Genomic DNA, 20,483 nt, shown 5'->3' on the forward strand with positions numbered 1-20,483 from the left:
AGAAGCTCTAGTTAATAGCTTCTGAGAATGTTACGTGACCAACCGAATCTTTAATAGTGAGGCATCAGAAATTATAGGCAGTCCATTTAGTCAGAATTATATGCTTATGACTTTAGAATTCTATTTGCCACAGGAATTTCTAAAAAAGGTGGCAATATAAAAAAAGCTATAGACATAGAGGGCTTCATTTTTAACATCTTCATGAAATTAAGTAATAAATCTCACACTTTCTCAATAGTAGCAAGCATTAACGAGTCCTCACACCAAGCTAATTTAAAGTTTGGTTTATACAATTGATAATCCTGCAAACTCTACAATATAAATGGCAATGACTACATATTTTAAATACTGTAATAAAAATAAACAGTCAGAATTCTATAATGCATTTAAGAATCTAAAAAAAACCAAATTATGACTAAGGGCATATTTAATAAATTATGGAACAGTTGAACTGCTAAGTAAATTGATATAATTTAAACTTTTATAATATGTACACAAAGGCAGTGGAAACAAATGGAACAAATTACTACTACATTGTTGCAGCACAGAAAAGACCAGGTGTATATATTTCATTAACAATTACATCCTCTTTTCTGTAACCTAGCAGAGATTAGTAAATGGTTAGCAAGCACAGGAACAATTTCAGTATCTGATGAGAATCTTCAACATCAAGGAGTACCACAATATGTCACTCCGTAGGAAAAAAGAATTTTTTTTAAGTAAAAGGCACACACAAACTGATTTCCAATATTTTTAAAGTCCAAGACACTTTTTTAGATACAATGTTTAGAAAATACGTTTAGCAACACAATATTAAAATAAACATTTCCTAAAACATGAAAATAGAACTTAACAATGGGTCAGTACTAAAAAGTTACATAAAAAAACTACGAATAGAGCTAACATATTTAGATATTAAAAACCTAGAAACAACCTATATATATTTTAAGAAATTATGAATGTTTTAAGGATACCATGTTTACTAAAAGTCAGTCTCACTATAGTTCATGCTTATTTAAAGTTCTATCTTTAAAGATACTTGACTGTTTTTTATTCCTTACCACATGAAGACTCAGAGCTCAGAACTAAAGCAATAGCATTCTTCTTAGCATGCATCCACAAAAAAATCTACCAATTGTCATCTTAGTAACTTGTTTGCAATTTTAAAGACTGATCACCCAAACGTTCTCAAAAATATTGGGTAACTTTTTCTCTACTTTTGAAGACACGTTGATACATCTCAAGTAGTACTTTCATATCCACATCCTTTTCTCAAATAAATGTTTTAATACCAGCATTTTTAGATACATAAAAGGGATAAATTAAGCGGATTCTAGCAGCGTACAAATGGAAGAAAAATCCACCCATAAAACACCACATGCAAAAAAAAAACTCCCTTGTAAAAATTTTAAACAATTCTGTCCCCAAAATGAACTTGCAAGTACCCTAAACTGATGATTTGACTATTCTCAGCCTTTTGAAGAGTTCGAGGTTTATTCCCCCCTTATGGCTCAGTTTGAAAATAAGCTAAGATCCACATAATTTTAGAGGCATTTTCCCAGTCTTTATTAAACATAATTGAAGGTAATAATTCTTACATCCTAAAACTGAGGCACAGGTTTGAGAATTTAAATGTTTTGTTTTGTTTTGTTTCCTGGGTGCTCTTAGTCTATTTTGAAGGTAATACTGATGTCTTATTTACTCTATCATCATAAAGTCAGTATTTGTAAAAATAGTCATTAAATTTTAAACCACAATTATAGTCAATGTACATATAAACCCTATGTTAAAAGTATAACCGAGAAGAGGAATTATAGCATACTTCTAGGATTTTTAAATTGTTAATCATCAAAATATAAACCACCCTCTAAATCTTCACAGAACTTAAAAAAAATTGCTTAAAACATATGAATTTAAGACTTTACTTTATTCAGCAAAATCATTTATTTACACAATGGGGAATGCTGGTTTGATTTTGTAAAGGAAATAAAAACAAATCGAACAGAGACAATACTGAACTGCATATATATTCTGTGTTGGAGTTAACCACTTGTTTCCTTACCTGTATCAGGAACATCAAGAGCAACAGTATCATAAGGACACTGGTTTAACAATATACTACACAGGTCCAGTAGTACCCTGGGGATTTTCTATCACAATTACCAACTTTTCCTTTTTTAAAAAAAATAAATATTAAAAAAAAAAAAAGTCAGCAAAACCAGCATACGGTGTAATAAACAGAGTATAACTCTGAAGTCAGTGAGTCAGGAAACCTTATCAGACCATCCAGTTCATATAAAGTGATGTTCTTCAGACCACTAATATAGGACTCTAAAGTGTGAAAATATATCACTTTTTAGAAGACAATGATCTGATAAGGATTTGACTTAATGAAAGTTAAAAGGAATAAAAGGAATTGCAGAGCATAGCCCCTATTAGAACAAGCTAAATTTTCATAGTTTCCAAATTAAAATAACAAAAAAAAGAAAAGGAAAAAAAAACACTTCAACATGAAGCTACCATACAAAGTTTTTCTGGTTGTTTTTTTTGGGGGGGTGGGGGTGGGTGTAAAAAGTTCAGAGTTTGCAACTTAATCCTGGGTTTTCAATGAGAAGGACAGTTTTGGCCTGGACTTCCCCTTGCCCAGGATAATTTTTTGTTCTTCCTTTTGTTGACGTTGTCGCTCTTGTTCTAGTTTCATCCTTTCCTCATGAATCTTTCTTTGTTCTTCAACAATTCTCAACTGTTCTTCAGCCTAAAAGATAAAAGTAAAAATTAGGACTTTCTATGAGTTCCATGTTTTAGACTAGCAATATTTTGGAAATCAGGTAGCAATTTATTATAATCAAAATGTGAACATACAATATAGCATGTTTCTTTAAATTTCCCCAAGGTTAAAAAATAAATAGAAGAAAAACAACAACGATTTGAGGGAATTAGACCAGAAGCATTTATTTTCAGAGTTCCTACACATTTCCTGCATTGGGGTTTTCAAGAAAAATGAATGAAAGCATTTATACATTTGAAAACCAGAAAATCTAAAAATTTATCTTTTTAATCAGTATAACTTGGTTCAATTATTTTTATCTAGTACCTTGAGTATGATCAAGAGAACACACTGTCAATCATAAGCCTAAGTCTGGATTTACTGAGTGTAAGTCTAGCAACGTTACAAAGAGCTGAAATACACTGTTCAGGCCAATATGTGGATTCAAAAGCCCATGGAAAAGTCCATTATCTTCTAATGCCCCTTTCCAAGAACTTCTGAAGCCTCCTTGCATAAACAAGAACCACTCTTTCCCAATGCAGAAAAAAAGTAGGAAGCATTTTTGGCTTGCTATTTCAAATGACCACCAATATCATCAACTTTTCCAGTATCTTCCACGATTTCAACCTCAAGCAACCAACCAACTTCCTCCATATATTCACCACAGGTACACCCCAGAATAGTCAGACCGTTCTTAGGAGCTAATCCCTTATCAAATCTGTCTTCCTCTTATAATCTTCCAAAGATCATGCCCATATTCTCAAGTTGGCAATGGGTGGAAATGAGTTTAGCTGTCATACTAGAAAGTAGAGGACTACTATCACTCCCCCCAACCAGCCCAGGGAGGGCAGTGTCCTTCTCTTTACACAGGGTTGCCTAGGTGGGTCCTTGATGGAGACTAGGGTTGCATGTCAAAAGCCATGCCCTGACTACTTTAAGCTGTTCTGTTTAGCCTAAAACTTGTGCCTCCAAATCATGGTCCTAGTTCCCTTTTCTGTAATCCTGCTGCAATTATGATGTATTCGATCTGCTACCTATCAAGCTTCTGTGATAGGTTCTTTTGTCCTCCCATGTCTTATTTAAGTCATTGATTCTCTGTAAACCCTTGGATGCCTTTGTTACCTCTTGCTAACAGTTCCCCTCATCTGGAGGATCTATCTTTATACTGTTTAAATCTCAATAAGTGTTTTCCTTATATTAATGATATTTGGGGTTTCTTTTATACTCCCAAACAATTCTAAAACATCATTGAGGGGAGGGGGTAGATTAAAAGAACAGGTAAAAGGGCAAATCCATTATCAGTGGGTCAGAGAAAATTAAGATCAGAATTAAAAGTAGTGGGAATTTGAAGGACTGAGGTAAAAAAAGGGAAAGTCAGATTTGGACATTTTAGCTCTATATATTCCTGGTAGCACAGTGGCTTAAAACACTAAACTATCAACCAAGTTTAAAGTGTGAAGCCCAAAGCTGCTCCAAATTAGAAAGATGCAGTCGGCTTCCTTACAGACAGTATGATGTTCAGTATTCATACTTCCAATCTATTGGCCTTTTTCGTTTTGCCCTTAAAGCTAAACAAATTACAAAAGCATGCTCCCCCCCCCCCCAAATTCCCTCACCTTTGAATTGATTCCAAACTTCTACCAAACCTTTTAGAACCAAGTGTGACTACTCCACAGGGTTTTACAAAGTTGTCTTTAATGAAGCCGACTATCCCCTATCTCCTGCCTACCTTCCCTACCCATAACCACTGAGTAGATTCCCAACTCAGGGACCCTGCACAGGGTTTCCAGGACTAAATCTTTACAGGAGCAGGACAGCTCTCTTCTTTCTCCCAAGAACCAGTTAGTGATACTGCCAACCTTGCAGTTATCAAAACTAACATCTAGCCCAGTTTCACGGGGGCTCCTTTCTACCTGCCACCTACCTTCTATAGCTTAACTTTGCTGCCACATACCTCTCCTCTCTCACCTTTCCAAACCGTTTCCAAGTTTTAAAAATTCTTCCTCATGTATCTAGTTTCTTTTCCATTTCTACTGCCACCATACATACCAGTTCAAAGCCATACAACTCTGGCAGGCCTGAAACCATTTCCTATTTAGTCTTTTTTTCCCTTTAGCCTATCCTATAAAACGCTGCTAAACTAATCCTTTCTATACAATGCTCTCTCCTGATGTCAACATATCCAAAAGTTTTTCACTTTCAAAATGCACAGCTAAATGTCATAATTTAGGGTGCTACTGATAACATTCTACAATCTGGTGCTAGTTTTGTTACTACTAGTCTCTTAAAATTATAGTCTTCGTTCCTTTGTTCATAGCATTCTTTCCACCTACTGCTACTATATACAAAAATCCACTGTAACTCATCTTAAGACACGGCTAACTACAACAGAAAAGATTGTTTTCTTCTAATCATCTTTAATTGATGTCAGAGACTTTAACTCACTGCTATCAAATCGATTCTGAGTCATAGTGACCCTATAAGACAAAATATAATTGCTCCTGTGGTTCCCAACGCTGTAAATCTTTACAAGAGTAGAAAACCTCATGGAAACACTAACCTTGCAGTTGGCAGCTCAACACGTAATCTACTACATGCCACTAGAACTCCTTAGTATTCAACAACTTTAGTCTTAAAAAATAATCACACGCTTGGGAGGTAAAAGCTTAGTATGAACAACCAAAGCCAAGACATAACAATGACTTAACATGTGCTTGGTCTGGAATCATTTGATGGGAAGCTGTTAGCAATGTAAACAACCAAGTCACATTTCTAAGTCACAGTCGAACATTGGGGAGCAATGTGGAAGACCTATTATAAAATAGAACCTTATAACTTTAGTCCTTAAAATAAACCTAATAAAAATTACAGAGATACCATTTTTCCTGACTAGCTTGAGAGGAAAGATACACTCTTATATATTGCTAGTTGGATGGCAAATTAGTAAAATTCTTCTAAATTATATTTCAGCACTATTTATTGCACAGGTTTTACAAAAATAAGACTGGGGTGGGGGTGGGGTGGAGATCCCTACCAATATCAGATAGTTGTTTTTTTTAAATTAGGACTATCTACAAAAGAGAATACTACCTAGCAAGGAAAATTATAACCAACCAAAAAGGCAAAAGCAATCAAGAACTCTGTAGATACGGAAATGGAATCTCCAAGTTATTCTGCTAAACAAAAGCATAGTGTTCTGTATAATAGCATCATGCCTACTATTCTGTATAAACAAAGTTAAGGATAGATACTATCTATGCCTGTCCAAATATATATGTATTTAAAAACTGAGAAAAACAAACAAAAGAGCTTAACTTAATATATTTTAAAATAGAGGTTAAAACTGGGAAAATAAAGGTTGCTGCTTTTATTTTAAAAACACACCACACACACACACACAACAGTCCCATATCAAAGAATAAAACCAACATTTTTAAGGTTAAAAATCAAATTTTCACTAGACAAAAGAAAAAATTTTCTTTAAAAGTATCCCAAGAAACCTGAGGTGGTCACTTCCCTTTACCTCTTCCTTCCATCCTTGTAAATCAAATCCAGAAAGGATATTTTAGAAACGCCACCAGGGTTAAAGGTATTGTTATGAGGTTTCATGTTTATAGAAAAACAAAAGAAGCTAGACTTGGCATTGAGGCTTAGAGGAAAGGGAAGGTGGGGGTGGGGGGTGAGTATGAAAAAGAGAGAGGCTGCTCCAGGAAAAAAAAACCCCTAAAATACACAGGAAAAGAAATATCTCCTTTAGTATCAAGCTTAAATTTAAAACTCACTTAATGACAAACTTCACCCCCTTTTGCTAAATCCTTAATTAGTAGAAAAGAGATGTGAGCCCAAAGCAATATTTAGTGCTCATTACTGCTTATACATAGGGCACCAAAAAGCTTGGAAAAACTGAAAATAATATTTTCCCATGGGTTGTTGGAAAACCCTAATATATTTTAAGTCTTTAACTGTTTGTATCAAAGTCAAAGACAGTCTTAAAACACAAAGCTGGTTAAAGTTTATCACATCTAGCATGACTTACAAAAGGAGGACTGCCCATCCTTAAGACACACTTCCATCACAGATAGGAAACACCAATTTTTGCTGGACTGAAATTGTCTTTCGATGGGGTAAACAAATCAAGTTTAATTTTCATCTAAGTCTATAATTATTGTGGAAATACGTGTTCATTTGTGAAGTGAAGCTGTAATTTTTCTGAGACTTAATGCACAATAGCGTTGAACATAGTGCTTCCTGCACAGTGCCTACTATGCGTATTAAATAAAGAGCTGATTTACAAAAATGAATGAAGCAAATGAAAATACAGCCTTTAAACACTTGCACTATTTCATTATAGCTTTAAATCATGTGTAAACATTCTTTAATTAAATCTTGGGAAAACATCAACAACAGAAATCAATCTTTACTTGCTAGGTATTTTTCTACACCTTCGCCTCCTTTTGAAGACCTGCTGCTTCCTTTAAAATCCACTTATTGAGTAGATTACAACTCAGAGCAACCCTATATAAGGTTTTCCAAGACCACACATCTTTAAAGGAATAGATCATTTTTTCTTGTGGAGTGGCTGGTAAGTCTGAACCACCCACTTTACAGTTAGTCCAATGTTTAAGCCACAAAACTATCAGACCCTTTCGCTGGTAACAATACTGAAACCTACTAATCTCTTCCATTTGGAATGCATGTAAATTTTACAAAACCACACAGTGATAGGTGTATCTGTCATTAGGAATGGTTATAAAAATGACAGGAATGAGGGGAAAAAAGAAAGAAACTACACAACTACCTAAAAGAAGAAATTTCTGTAATTTTAAGCTTGTAAGACACATACTAACTTTTGTAATTTTAGTTCCTTGGCTCATCTTAGCAACTCAAATAATGATTTTCTACTTTTGATAAACAATTAATAAAAAATATTTAAAAAAAAAAGATAAAAAAAGACCCAAAACAGAAAACAACAAAAAAAAAATTAAAAGCTCCACACACATAATGTAAAAAAAAACAAAAAAAAAAATTCACAACACCCCGGCAAAATATATATAGTCGCACACCCAGAGACACCACATATCTCACTGTTATCTTTAGCTACCAAACAGAGAATTCAGAACACATCCACATGCTCTACACCCCACACCTTTTCCCTCTTCTAACTTTTTATTAGTTATATAATCTTCAATATGCCTTTAAAACCTGTATCTCCTGAAATTCCATATTACAGTTCAAAAACCACTGCCTTCCAAAACTTTGGAAAGACTGCTCTAATACTGCTAAAGGAATGTAACACCTTCAGGAGTTTATCATTTATGTTTTAAGACCTAACCAAATCCCACACTACATGTTTCAAAAAAGGTTTTCAAAATCTTACTAAGCCCTAAAATTTCTCCTTCACTTAGAACTTGCTTTTTTGATTGTTTTGTATTCAGTACTACTACCCAAACTAATTGTGGCAAAATACACAAATATTACCATCTTAGCCAACCATTTTAAGTGTAATTTGAATGGTACAAATTACATTCATAGAGGCTGTACAATTACCACCACTTTCAATGTGTTTCTATTCTCTCAGAGACACTGTTAGCAGCAAGTTCCCCATTACTTCCCCCATCCAGACTTTGGTCACTTTTCATCTGTCCTGTGCTATGAATTTGCTTGTTGCATTTTATTTCAGTAGAATCTCACAATATGAGTTCTTCTTGTCTGGCTTAAGCTTTTCAACGTTCATACATATTGAGGTCTGTAGAATTTGATTCTTTTATACAGTTGAGTCATATTCAACTATATGTATGCATCAATTTTTATCTGTTGATGAGCACTTGGGATGTTTTCACCTTTTAATTACTGTGAATACTAATGAAGAGCTTGACAAAGACCATGGAAAGAATAAATTAAAAGACACTACGATTTTTCCAAGAACTTCTGGAAATCTCTTCATATGGCTATGTATATTAGGGTTAAGTCTCTAAGTCCATTTTCAATTATTTTGGGCACAATGTAGGAATGAAATTACCAATCTCATTGGTTTAGTGGCAGAATTCTTGCTTTCCAGGTGGGAGACCAGCATTTGACTCCAGGAATGATCAATCACCACCTGCAGTATTTAGGCTTTTTATTTAAGGCAAGCGTGCTGCCATAATGCCAGACAGGTTTTTAAAGCATTTGCAGATTAAGGTGGACTAATTAGCAAGAAAATCCTCCTTCTGAAAAAAGAAGAGTCCATTAAAACTCAGAACCGCAATACTTTGTTCCCTATTCAATTATGGAGCTGAAATGGAAGCTAGATATTTCATTTAACTGATTGGGTAGACATGAGCTGGGGGCCCTGCTCCTCCTTGATGGCAACTACCAACAATGCAGCAATTATATGCTTCAAGTTTTTAAGCTCAACAGTTTTCCTCAATAGCTACATTACTTTATATTCATACAATCAATGAACCAGCTTCAATTTCTTCATATCCTTACCTAGTTATTTTTCATTTATGCATTTTTATAATTGATGATATCCACCCATAATGGGATGTGCTATCTCAATGCAACTTTGGGTTGTACTTTACTAATGGCCGATGATCCTAGATTATTTCATGTGTTTAATAGGCCATTTGTATGCCTTCTTTCTTTAGTGACTTTATTTAGGTCTTACGCTCATTTAAAATTTTCCGGTTTTAATATATGCTGAATATTAAACCCTTATCAGCCACGATTAACAAATGTTTCCACTCATGCTGCAGATTCCTTTTATTTCTTTGATATATTGTTCCTTTATATAACAAGCTTTTAATTGTGATAAATTCCAATTTAATTCATCTTGCTGTTTGTTTGTTATTGTGCCTAAGAATCCAGTGCCATATCCTTCTACCTCTAATTTTTTAAGGGTTTTAATGATAAGGGTGCTGGAATAGAGATGACTGTGGTTTTCTCCCCTCCCTCCTTTTTGTATTACATTCATTTCCTTATGTTGAACTGCCCTTGTATTCCTGCTCTAAGTGCTACTATCTGGTTACAGTATATTATAGTCCTCTTAATGTGTGTTGGAAACAGTAAAGTCTGTGAAAGCCGGAATAGGTATAAGGCAGGAACTAACTGGTTAGAGATGGAAAATTTCATTATTTTCTAAATATTTGAATGAGCAATAGAAAATAGTAAATACTAAAATAAGCAATAGAACAACAGTGAAGACAAAGGTAGAAAATTTTTGAGGCCAGGGAAAAACGACTCCCGTTGTGTTGCCAATGCTCAACTAGGTTTCACTCTACTGTTTCCTTTTTCAGCCAAAACGTTACTCAAATGGTTGATGACATCTGACTGTTAATCTGTTATGAAAGTTCTTCCTCCCTCCATACATCTATCACTCATCAAGTTTATATCAGTTCTTCCTTCCTTTCTATTGCTGCCTTACTAATTCAAGTCACCATCTTTTGACAGGCTCACTTCTAGTCCCCATCCTTTTAGCTACCCTACACAAGTCCAGAAAGTGATTTTTTAAATCACTGCCCGAATACACATGAAGTCTTAGGACTAAATCTATCACACTTCTGAAAACCTTTAACCCCTCCAATCACTTCATTTCACATTAAAATACTAGTTAACACATTCAAAGTCAAAAGCCCAAAATCAGAAGCACTTGGCCAAAATCAAGGTTCCAAACGGGTTTCATTCCCTCTGGAGGTTTTCAGGAAGAATCAGTTCCTTGCCTCTTCCAGACACTGGTGGTTTCCAGTTCTCTTTTGTTTATCTATGGCCACATCATCCCACTCTTCAAAGCCAGTATCTTTATCTTTTTCCTTACTGCATTTGCATTATCTCCACGTTTGTGTGTGGAAAATCTCCAGCTTTCCTTCATTTTAGTTCACGCTGGCAGTATTTCTGGCACAAAAACCTCATAGGTCTCTCAAGTAGGGGATGTTATGGAAATTCATAGCATTGGATAAAATCTTCCCTGGATAATCTCATCTTTATTGCTGGCTTTTGTTGAGAGGGCAGAGGGAATCTTTGAGTGACGTGTGCAACCTCTTCAGCACTTGTGTCAAGGTTGGTTGCTCAGCAGTCTTTCTTATAGAGCCAACTTTCATAGCAGGAAACCTCCCAATCTTAGCCATCTTGGTTGGATAGACTGAGATTCCCTCTATCAAATGATCATTTTGTTCATCTAACAGTTTATTCCTCAATTTGTCATTTTACAATAAATAGCAAACTGAACTATTTAACACCTAGAAATCTCTTGCAAGACAGACACAACTGGTTAAGTTTTCTACAGATACATAAAACTTTCCTCCAGTGTCCACCAGCCTATTTATTTCCCCTCTGAGCCTTGATCAAAAAACCTTCAACACTCATAATTCTAGAAATATAAGTTATTTTCTATCATGTGTCTTAAAATGTTTCTAGCTCCAGGCTGGGGGAAATGGGAAGCTAATGAGTACAAGAAAGAAGAAAGCATTGTAAAATTAATTGTGTTGATGATTGCACAGTCTTTAATATGTTTAACCACCCAGTGAATTATGGATCAATGAAGCCTAAAATTTTAAATATAAGCAAATGAAATATTATATATTAAAATTCTTTCAGGCTCTACCCATTACTGAATGCCAAAGCCACTTTTCATTGTATGTATTTACCAAAGTAGCACCCTTTTTCTGATGTCAAAATCTTCATTGATTCCCAGGGCTACTTTATCAAATCAGCACAATTGCATGACTCAAAACAAGAGAAATTTATTCTGGAAGCCAGTGGACCAAAGTCAAAGTGGCAGGAGGATAATCCGGAATACCCTCTAACTCAAAATCCTTAACTAAATCAAAGATTCATATACAGTAGCACAAAGATGCCAGGTGGTGTGTTGAGTTACGCATCAGGCTGCTAGCCTCAAGATCAGCAGTCTGAAAACACTGCTGTGCGGCTGTAAAGACTAACAGTCTCAGAAACCCAAAGGGGCAGTTTTATCCTGTCCTATGGAATCCTTGAATCAGAATGGACATGACGACAGTAAATAGGGCCTACTTATTTTCTGGAGTCCATTTTCCAGTTTACTACAATGCATTTTAACTTTTTTTTTTTTTAAGAACAGAAAACAGCTAAGATATGAAATTGGTTGTTTCGAATGCAGAATGAAGTTTTGGTTTGTTTTAAACTTAAGAATGTGCTACATACTGCCTGATACAATAACTTTTCTAGCAATATTTTGTCCCTCAAACTGTTGACAGGTGCATGCCGAACATTGCAAACCTCCCCATTTTGCAAGAGCTGGGAGAAAAACGATCTCGATATTAAAAAGATGAAATGGGAGTCCATGTGTGGAACAAACAACTAAATGCTTGGCTAACTGAAAGGGTGGCACCTTGATTTTCCCGAAAGAAAAAGGATCTGTATGAAATATTTGGCATTTTCACTATCAATATTTTTTTAAATTAAAAGTTCATTATATACAGAGTGATTAAAGATTTAGGGCGTACACTTTCCATATATTTTCAAAGGAAGTTATTAATATTCCAAAAAGCTTATTAAAACACTATCACTCTACCCCCTCTTATACTTTATTTACATGCTTATCAGCAACATTCTGTCATTCTACATTTTACCAAAACACTTAAGCTCTATCTCAAAAGAAAGGTTTATTTCCAAGCCAGTCACCAAAAGGCCCACAGAGCATAGCACACACAAACACGCACAAGTCAGAACCATCTTCTCAAGAACTGGGGCTTTAAAAAATAAAAAAGTATTTTTTTCCTATCTAGTGGTTATCAGTACTTTTTCTACTTTGTGGTTAACAAGGCAGCTAATGTGAAATGCTTCCTACAGCTAAATCAAACAATCCTCAAACTCATTGCCACTATTCAGTCAACCAATAGGGCAGGGCAAAGCAGGGCAGAGCTGCCCTGGTACGTTTCTGAGACTGGAACTTTTGACGGGATTAGAATACCCCATCTTTCTCTTAAGTAGGGGCTGCTGGTCTATTAACTGCTGATCTTGTGGGGCAACACAGCAGGCTACGAGGGCTCCCTAACTTCCATGTTTCTGTTTTTGCTTCTTGACAGAGGAAAAGTATGAATGGGGTTAAAAGAAACTTGGAATGAGGGTTGAGAAAATAATGAGTATTCCTGTACCATCCCAGGAAACAGGTACTACCCAGAGCAAAATTTGACATTCGCTCCAGATTAAAGATAAGTCAATTTAATTTATGAACTCTAAATAGATTCTTCTGATACACAGCAGCTAAAATTGACAGGACTACTTCCAGTCGAAAGTAGCCGAAATCCTTTAAACAACCCCCAGCCCCACCAAAACAACCTAGTCACTGTTTAATCCATTCCGATTTATAGCGACCCTATCTAGGACTCAAGACTGTACATCTACATGGGAGCAGACGCCCTCACCATTTTCTGAGCAACAGCCTGATATGCTTGAACCAATGTCAAGTAACATCCCAACACCTAACCTACCCTGAAAGTCAAATGATAGAAAACAAAACCATTTCAGAAACTATGAAAAAGAAAATAGGAGGCAGAACATACGTTTTTATTTTTAACTTTAAACTTACCAGTTTGGCTTGTGCTTCTGCAATTTTTCGGTTATTCTCTTCCAGTATTCGCTCTAGCTCCTCACGTTTTGCACGTTCTTCCTCCTAAAGGGGAGGACATGTTAAGATGTTAGAACAACAAAATGTTTATTTTTATTGATTCATATTTACTAATCTTCCTCTGAACTTTTTTGATCTGACTTACAGGGTAGCTTTACAGCTACCTCTGTCTGACAAATGATAAACTGTGCAGCCACTAAAATTGGTTTCTAGCACTAAATTTAAATCACCCCTCCCAGTCCAAACAGCAACCAACTAAACCCTCCCTAATGATAGTTTCCTGGCAATTACTACTAATACTTTAACATCACACAAATCAACAAGGACAACTACAAAACTGGATAGTATTTACCAAATTAAAAAAATACATAAAATATAAATAAAGTGAATATTTGTCTCACCAATTATGTATACCTACGTATTCTTTACCTATACTCCTTTAATCAGCATTAAAAGTTGAATATTTACTGTCTTGTCCAGTGTCCTGCAGAGTGTGCTCCTCGGCTGCCATACGCGCCAGCTTCCTCTTTAAAATGATTTGTACTGTTAGCTTGGCAATACCTGCATCAGCAGCTCAACCATTTATAAAGAAACAACATACAAGGAAGGCTGAGCTGAGGAATGCAGATGTTTATGGTAAGAAGGAACAAAAAATGTAATTCATCATTCCTAAGGCAAACAATTAATAAGAAAAATACATTTACTGTTAGTGAAAAATACAAATGGTAATCCATACTTCATGGAACTAAGGGCTTATTCCATGGGGAAAATGGACTTAACATTCAGATGTTGACAATTTCTAAAGGCAGCTTATATTGTCACCTACAGTCTGAACTGAAATTCAGGAATCCAGGGGACGCATGGTCAGGAAATAAAATTCTCTATTTTTTTCTTGGAGAATTTAATGAGGTCTTATAATGCAAACTTATATGAAGATTGCTTGATGATTTGGGCAGTGTTCAGATCACAGCATACATATTCAAATAATTTTAGTATTTGGGAAGACTGTCAAGAGGGTTGTGTCCGTGTAAAAATAAAAAAATTGTTAATATGAAATAAAAAGCAAATGAAGAGAAAAAATCTTACTATGATTAATAACTCGCTACAAGACAGCACCATTACTCCAAAAATATCTTCATTTTAAAAAGCACTGACATAAAAATTTCATACATTCAATTTTACAGAGCCTATGAAATCCACTATAAACATAGACATGTATAGCTAAAGACAGCACAAAGAAAATGCATTTTAGAAAGTAAGCTTACTGGAAAGCAAAGAGATTTAACATTATGTCAACTTGTCCACAGTAATGCCAAGATTAAAAATGACAATGAGTCATATTTTTTTTTTGGTCAAAACAGGTTCAAACCATGTAACTATAGGATTTCCTATGGCACACACCAATAGAATTCATATTCACTAATGCAAACTATACTGAGGGACACTCAATGCTATAAAATACTTTGCCTTGAGTGTTTCAGTGACTTTCTGCAAAGTTTTAGGATCCTGGAGTAATCAGTGCAAATAAGCCAGAAAGCTTCAGTAGCAAATTACTGTCTCACAGAAAGACATTTTCAACTTCTGCTCCAGCTGCTGATAAAACAATCATATGTTTAGCTTGACTCCAGACAAGGACAACCTGTTCCTTCATAACTCTCTAGAGAAAAAAAGGAGTTGTTAGTAGGTACTAAAAAAGTGGATGAATAATCTGGACATATTTCCTAAAAAGATTTTTGTAAACACGTTAGAAAAATAGAGGGTCTTATGATCAGAATGCTGGAATTAGTCCATTGTGTTGAAGCAGGATTTAGGGAAGGAGGTGAGGGATGAAAGAAAAAAAAAAAGAGAAGAAAACCTATTTGTCAAAAGCAGGTGCTGTCACTCAATGTTAGGCCCTGCTCTTTTTAATCTGACTGAAGGCAAAGAGCCTCTCACAGTCTAGGTAAGAAGAGTGATAAACAGAAAAAAATACACAACCACAGGTGGATTTAACTTTTCCCCTTGACCACTCCCTGTATCCCCCCACCCTCCCAAAAAAGATATGTAAGTCCTGCAGCCATGGCAAAAGTTTCAAACACTTCTCAAAATATGTAGGCCAGTTCCATTAAATCAAAAAGTGTTCCTTGAATATGTTTTATGAAAATGACTTTTAAGCATCAGTCAGCACTTCTGAATAGGCTAAAAAATTAACTTTCGCAGCAATGTAAGTTTAGATGAGAAAGGAATTAGATAGTCTGTATTCCATCTCGTTCTGAACTGAGCAGGAGGCACAACCCGACACTGAAAGTTTTGCCATGGACTGTCTCTACTTTCCAAACGACCGAGCGTTACCTCTCTAGCTTTTTGTGCTGCAAGCTCAGCTTGTCTCTGTCGCTCGAGTTCTTCGAGCAACTGCTTTTCCATGATGCGCTTTGCTTCCTCAACCCTTCGGAGAACTTCTCGCTCAATTTCATCCTTTCTTTTCTCTAGTTCTTCCTCCACCCTCTTAGCCACCAATTCTTCCACTCTTCGTGCTGTCTCTTCCTCGATGAGTTTTTCTTCTATTTCCTGCTGCCGACTAGCAAACAAAGTTGAAAAAAACACTTAGTTACAATGTACAAAATCTCAGAATTTAAATAACTAATTTTAAGTTTATCAAATCACTGAGCCTATCAAAACCATTGATTATCTATTTAAATGATTCTAGAATTGATTTGTATGTAACTTTAAAGAACTAACAGATACCAACATCGTCACACCAATTCAAGTCAAACATAGAAATCAGTATCAAACCAAACCAAACCAAACATACTACCACCTAGTAGATTCTGACTCACAGAAATTTTACAGGGCAGAACAGACCTGCCCCTGTAGGTTTTCTAGAGTAACTCTTTATGGGTGTAACCTCATCTTTCTCTGATGGAACACCTGGTGGTTTAGAACTGCTGACCTTGTAATTAGCAGCCCACTTAACCCACGGAAGGGCTCGTCAATAAAAATTCAAGTGAACATAAAATCATGGTTCCTTTTTCTCTCAATTTCTAAAAACAAGAAGAATGGTATATATATATTATATATATATACACATATACATACACACACACACACACATATATATATAAAGAAGAATGGTATAATAAGCAAATGTGAAGAAGGCTGATGGTGCCCAGTTATTAAAAGATATACCGTCAGGAGTCTTAAAGGCTTGAAATTAAACAAGCAGACATCGATCAAGCAGGGAAGCAACAAAGTCCACATGGAAGCACACCAGCCTATGTGATCATGAGGTGTTGACAGGATCAGGTCTCAGTAGATCAAAAACAATCATATTGTTATAAAGTGGTGGAATAGAGACCCAAAACCCATCTGTTGATAATTGGAAACTCCCCCACAGAAGGGACAGGGAAGGGATGATTTATCCAGGGTGCAATGTAGCACCTACTAAACACACAATATTCCTCTAGCTTTTTAATGCTTCCAACCCCCATCACCATGGCCCCAGTTCAACCTCACAAATCCTACTAGACCAGCATATGTATACTGGTACAGATAAGAGCCTTACAAATAGAATCCAGGATAGATACCCTTCAGAAACAGTAATGGGAGTAATGATTCCATGTGGGTATGGGAAGGGGGGGGGACTGATAGCAATAATGGATGTATAACACCCCCTCAAGGGGGCCGAGACTGTGGGTGAAGAGACACATCATATGGTCTAAGATATGAAATACAAATACATATATATTACATTAAGGGTTCACGATTGTGGTAGGGTGGGGGAGGGAGGGAATAAAGAAGAACTGATATCAAGGGGCGCAAGTAGAAAGAAATGTTTTGAAAAATGATGACGGCAGCATCTGTACAAGTTCGCTTGATGTAACTGATTTATAAATTGTTTTAATGTTAAGAGCCCCCCCCAATAAAATGATCAATAAAAAAATGGCAACCCTCCCCAAAAAAGGTATACAAATAGTTCAACTCAAATTTTACAAGAGGACAAGCTGTTAAAAATATATGGACCTGCTTATGTGTCTCCACTCAATCCAAGGGTTGAGCTTCAGAGCTATCAGGGATAATTATTATATAACAGCAATCAAGACTGGCTAAATTGCATTTTCCTCTAAAGCAATGATAGAGCAAGCACACATTTTGAGAGATTCAGATTGCTTTTGGTTAAGATATATACAAACTCATTTAGGTTTTGAACTTTGTACCTTTTCTATTCTACCTGACCTTTTCACAATTGATTTTCAATTAAAATCTCCTACAGGTTGAGAAATTAGATGAAGATGTTAAAAATTCAGTGAAGTGTAGTGTTATCATTTTAATTTGATTATTGTAATATCCTATGAATCTTATAAACCATCAAGATTAAATTCTGTGCTCAAAAATTTTGATGGTATAGTGGAAACCTTTGTAATATTGTACACCTTTGATAGCTACTGGTACATATTGGAAACTTAATATAAAGCTACCCACTGCCATTAAGTCAATTTCAACTCATATAGGGCAGAAGTTTTCAAGACTGTAAACCCCAGGAAACAGTTCTATCCTGTCCAGTAGTGTCAAAACAAGTTGCAATTGACTTGTGGGAAGTGGGTTTGGTTATAGTTATTAAGTAACATATTGGTATACAGTTTTTAAGTAACCTTTAAACACTCTCCCCATCCATTTCGGTTCAACTCTTATTTACTTATGGGGTGTGTGTGTGAGGGAGCTGGTCCAATTTCTACAAGTGCTTTCATTCTCAACTCCTGCTACTGATTCAGAGACATCAACCACAAAATAATGTCAACATTTTATTCACTTCAGTTTCTCCATTTCTAGAATTGCTACTCAAAAGTCTGTTTTCCTTCAAGTTTTAGATACTTGCCATGTCCCTTCTATCGGTTGTTTCTTAACAATTTCCCCCAAAACATTTTTATTTAAAAAGAAAAATGGATGAAAGCCTAAATTTCTTCTACGGCCCTTTGCCTTCTAAGCTGCCAATCAAATAAAGTATTAGAATCTTTTTAGTAAGTCTTCAATCTATAATAACTTTTACTTATGGAACTGTTAGAGAGCAGATACCCATACTAACAGGAAGAATACATAGAATCAAGAAGAAGTTACAATGAAAATTAAACTACAGGTCTAATGAACATTTTAAATATAAAAATGTTACTTTTCTTTTTACAGAGTGGGAGGTGGTATGTGACTGATGAAATATGCAGACTGTTTGGCCGATGGTATGCAAGATATATTAGAAGTCTGCTTTAGTACAAAAACATTTTAAAAGTATAGTCTACAGATATACACTCCATTTATGGATATCTTGGCTGGCTGGTTCTCATGCAATCAGTAATTGTAGAGTTCTCACATACATTCAAAAGCCATTTCAACAGCTAAAATAACTAGCAGGGCCACACTTCTCTAAGATTTGGTCAGGAAAGACACAAGTCTAAATAAATTCAAAGTTTATCACTTACAGCAAAAACTAGATCCTCATGGTGTCAGCTCTGTGTCTTTACGGTCAACAGATCAACACCAAAACATAAGAGATCAGATGAGAGGTAGCATAGGCAATGAAACCAACTCGAACTACAACCCCTATGTTTTATAGCCCAAAGGGGAGGCAGGTAGAAAATCCCAGGCTCAACTGAAAAATGGGAAAAATCAGAACTGGTTTTGTAGAGTTGCACTGACTGAAGGCTATGTATCTTTCTTTGTTCCTAGAAGAGCCATTGGGAGTCAAACTGCAACTAAGTCTTGTTGACATGTACCAATGTGGAGACAGAGAGATAAAAAGGCCTTACACTTCACTGTGAATCATAGACAGCGTTTTTAATAAATGGAAGGTTTAAGGCAACTCTTTTGAGCAAATTGACCAACACATGCTTATTTAATGTCTGAAGATGGTGTGGAGGTCACGCACGACCTTCTCAGGCTATAGGATAGAAAATCAGACATCCTGCAACCTTCTTTAACATGTTCTGGCACTAATGGTACCCCTCTCATGACACAGCAGTGACCACATAGAACTCACAGACAATACCCATGATTATGTAAGCTCAATAGGGAAGTTAAGGAGCCTTGCTGGCATAATGAACAATTTGAAATCCCTAGATGCTATGAGGGAGAAAGATTAGACAGTCTTAGAATACCACTAGGGCAGTTCTACTCAGTCCTACAGCGTTACCATTGCCTCTACAGCAGCTGAGTATTAGGGATGCTAACAGATCACAGTAAGTCAGGGTCAGAAAACACTAACGGTACAGACCTGCAGTGCTTTTCAACCATGCTAGCAGGCATGCCTCTCAAGTCCTTTGCATGTGCAGCCCCATGCTCCACCCTGCTCAGGAGGAGCAAGTGCCAGAAAGTTCCCTAAGGACAACCCACTCTGCAAGCCAGCCTCCTGACCAAAGGCACTCATGTTCTGTAGGCCAGGAGAAATTTGCCTGTAACCCAGAAAAATAGTGGGCAACATGTACAGTTCAATTAAGTGTGAGTCCATCTTTACTGATAATCTATTGTCAAAAACCTCAAACTCACTGCCATAGAGTCAATGCTGACTAATAGCTACCATGCAAGACAACATAGAACAGTCCCTATGAGTTTCCAAAAGGCTAACTCTACTGTTAGAAAGCTCAGCCTTTTTCCATTGGAGTGTGTGGTAGTTATGTAATTGTCAATTTGAGAGGATTATGAGTGAAGGGGTAGAGTCTAGTCTGTCAATCAGATCATAGCCAATGAGGCTTCTGTGTGGGCATGGCCTCTTCATGAGAATTCTGGGAAATCAGGAATTTCCTCCTTGGAGGTAGGAGACTCTGCTCATACCCTGGGAGACATAGCAGCTGACACATGGACCAACAGCGCTGAGATGTTTCCAATGCCACTGAATCCAAAGACTTTCTACCCACTGGCCTGTGATCTTCTACATTCGGCATCATTGCATGTGTTTTGTAAGTCTGAAGAGGGCTTTATAGATTGTTATCGGACGTATGGGCTAACATCGGACTATGGACTTGATCTGGACTGGGATGGGATGTTTTCTCAATGCTCAATTACCCTTTATATAAAACTCTCTCTTATACACACGAGTGTCCATGGATTTGTTTCTCTAGTCTACCCAGACTAACAGAGTGGCTGTTGGTTTCAAACTGCAAGGGCCGCAGC

General features: G+C 36.2%; 1 protein-coding gene across 2 annotated transcripts in view; it reads right to left on the bottom strand.

Moving 5' to 3' along the window:
* Positions 1 to 1,908: 1,908 nt before the first annotated feature.
* The window catches only part of ARGLU1 (arginine and glutamate rich 1), a 26,551-nt gene continuing 7,976 nt past the window's right edge, over positions 1,909 to 20,483 (bottom strand). The window contains exons 2-4 of one of the 2 annotated variants that reach the window (XM_004704297.3): positions 15,681 to 15,906; positions 13,311 to 13,394; positions 1,909 to 2,755 (exon numbers count right to left, since the gene is read on the bottom strand). In XM_004704297.3, the coding sequence (XP_004704354.1) occupies positions 2,591 to 2,755; positions 13,311 to 13,394; positions 15,681 to 15,906 (475 nt within the window). In that variant the 3' untranslated portion in view covers positions 1,909 to 2,590. Of the gene's footprint in view, positions 2,756 to 13,310; positions 13,876 to 15,680; positions 15,907 to 20,483 lie in introns of those variants that run through there. The other variant, XM_045283885.1, reaches the window with a different exon arrangement.

Source organism: Echinops telfairi, unplaced genomic scaffold, assembly GCF_000313985.2.
Source record: "Echinops telfairi isolate 266 unplaced genomic scaffold, ASM31398v2 ScPeMD7_7467;HRSCAF=8505_1, whole genome shotgun sequence".
NCBI classification, from domain to species: Eukaryota; Metazoa; Chordata; class Mammalia; order Afrosoricida; family Tenrecidae; genus Echinops; species Echinops telfairi.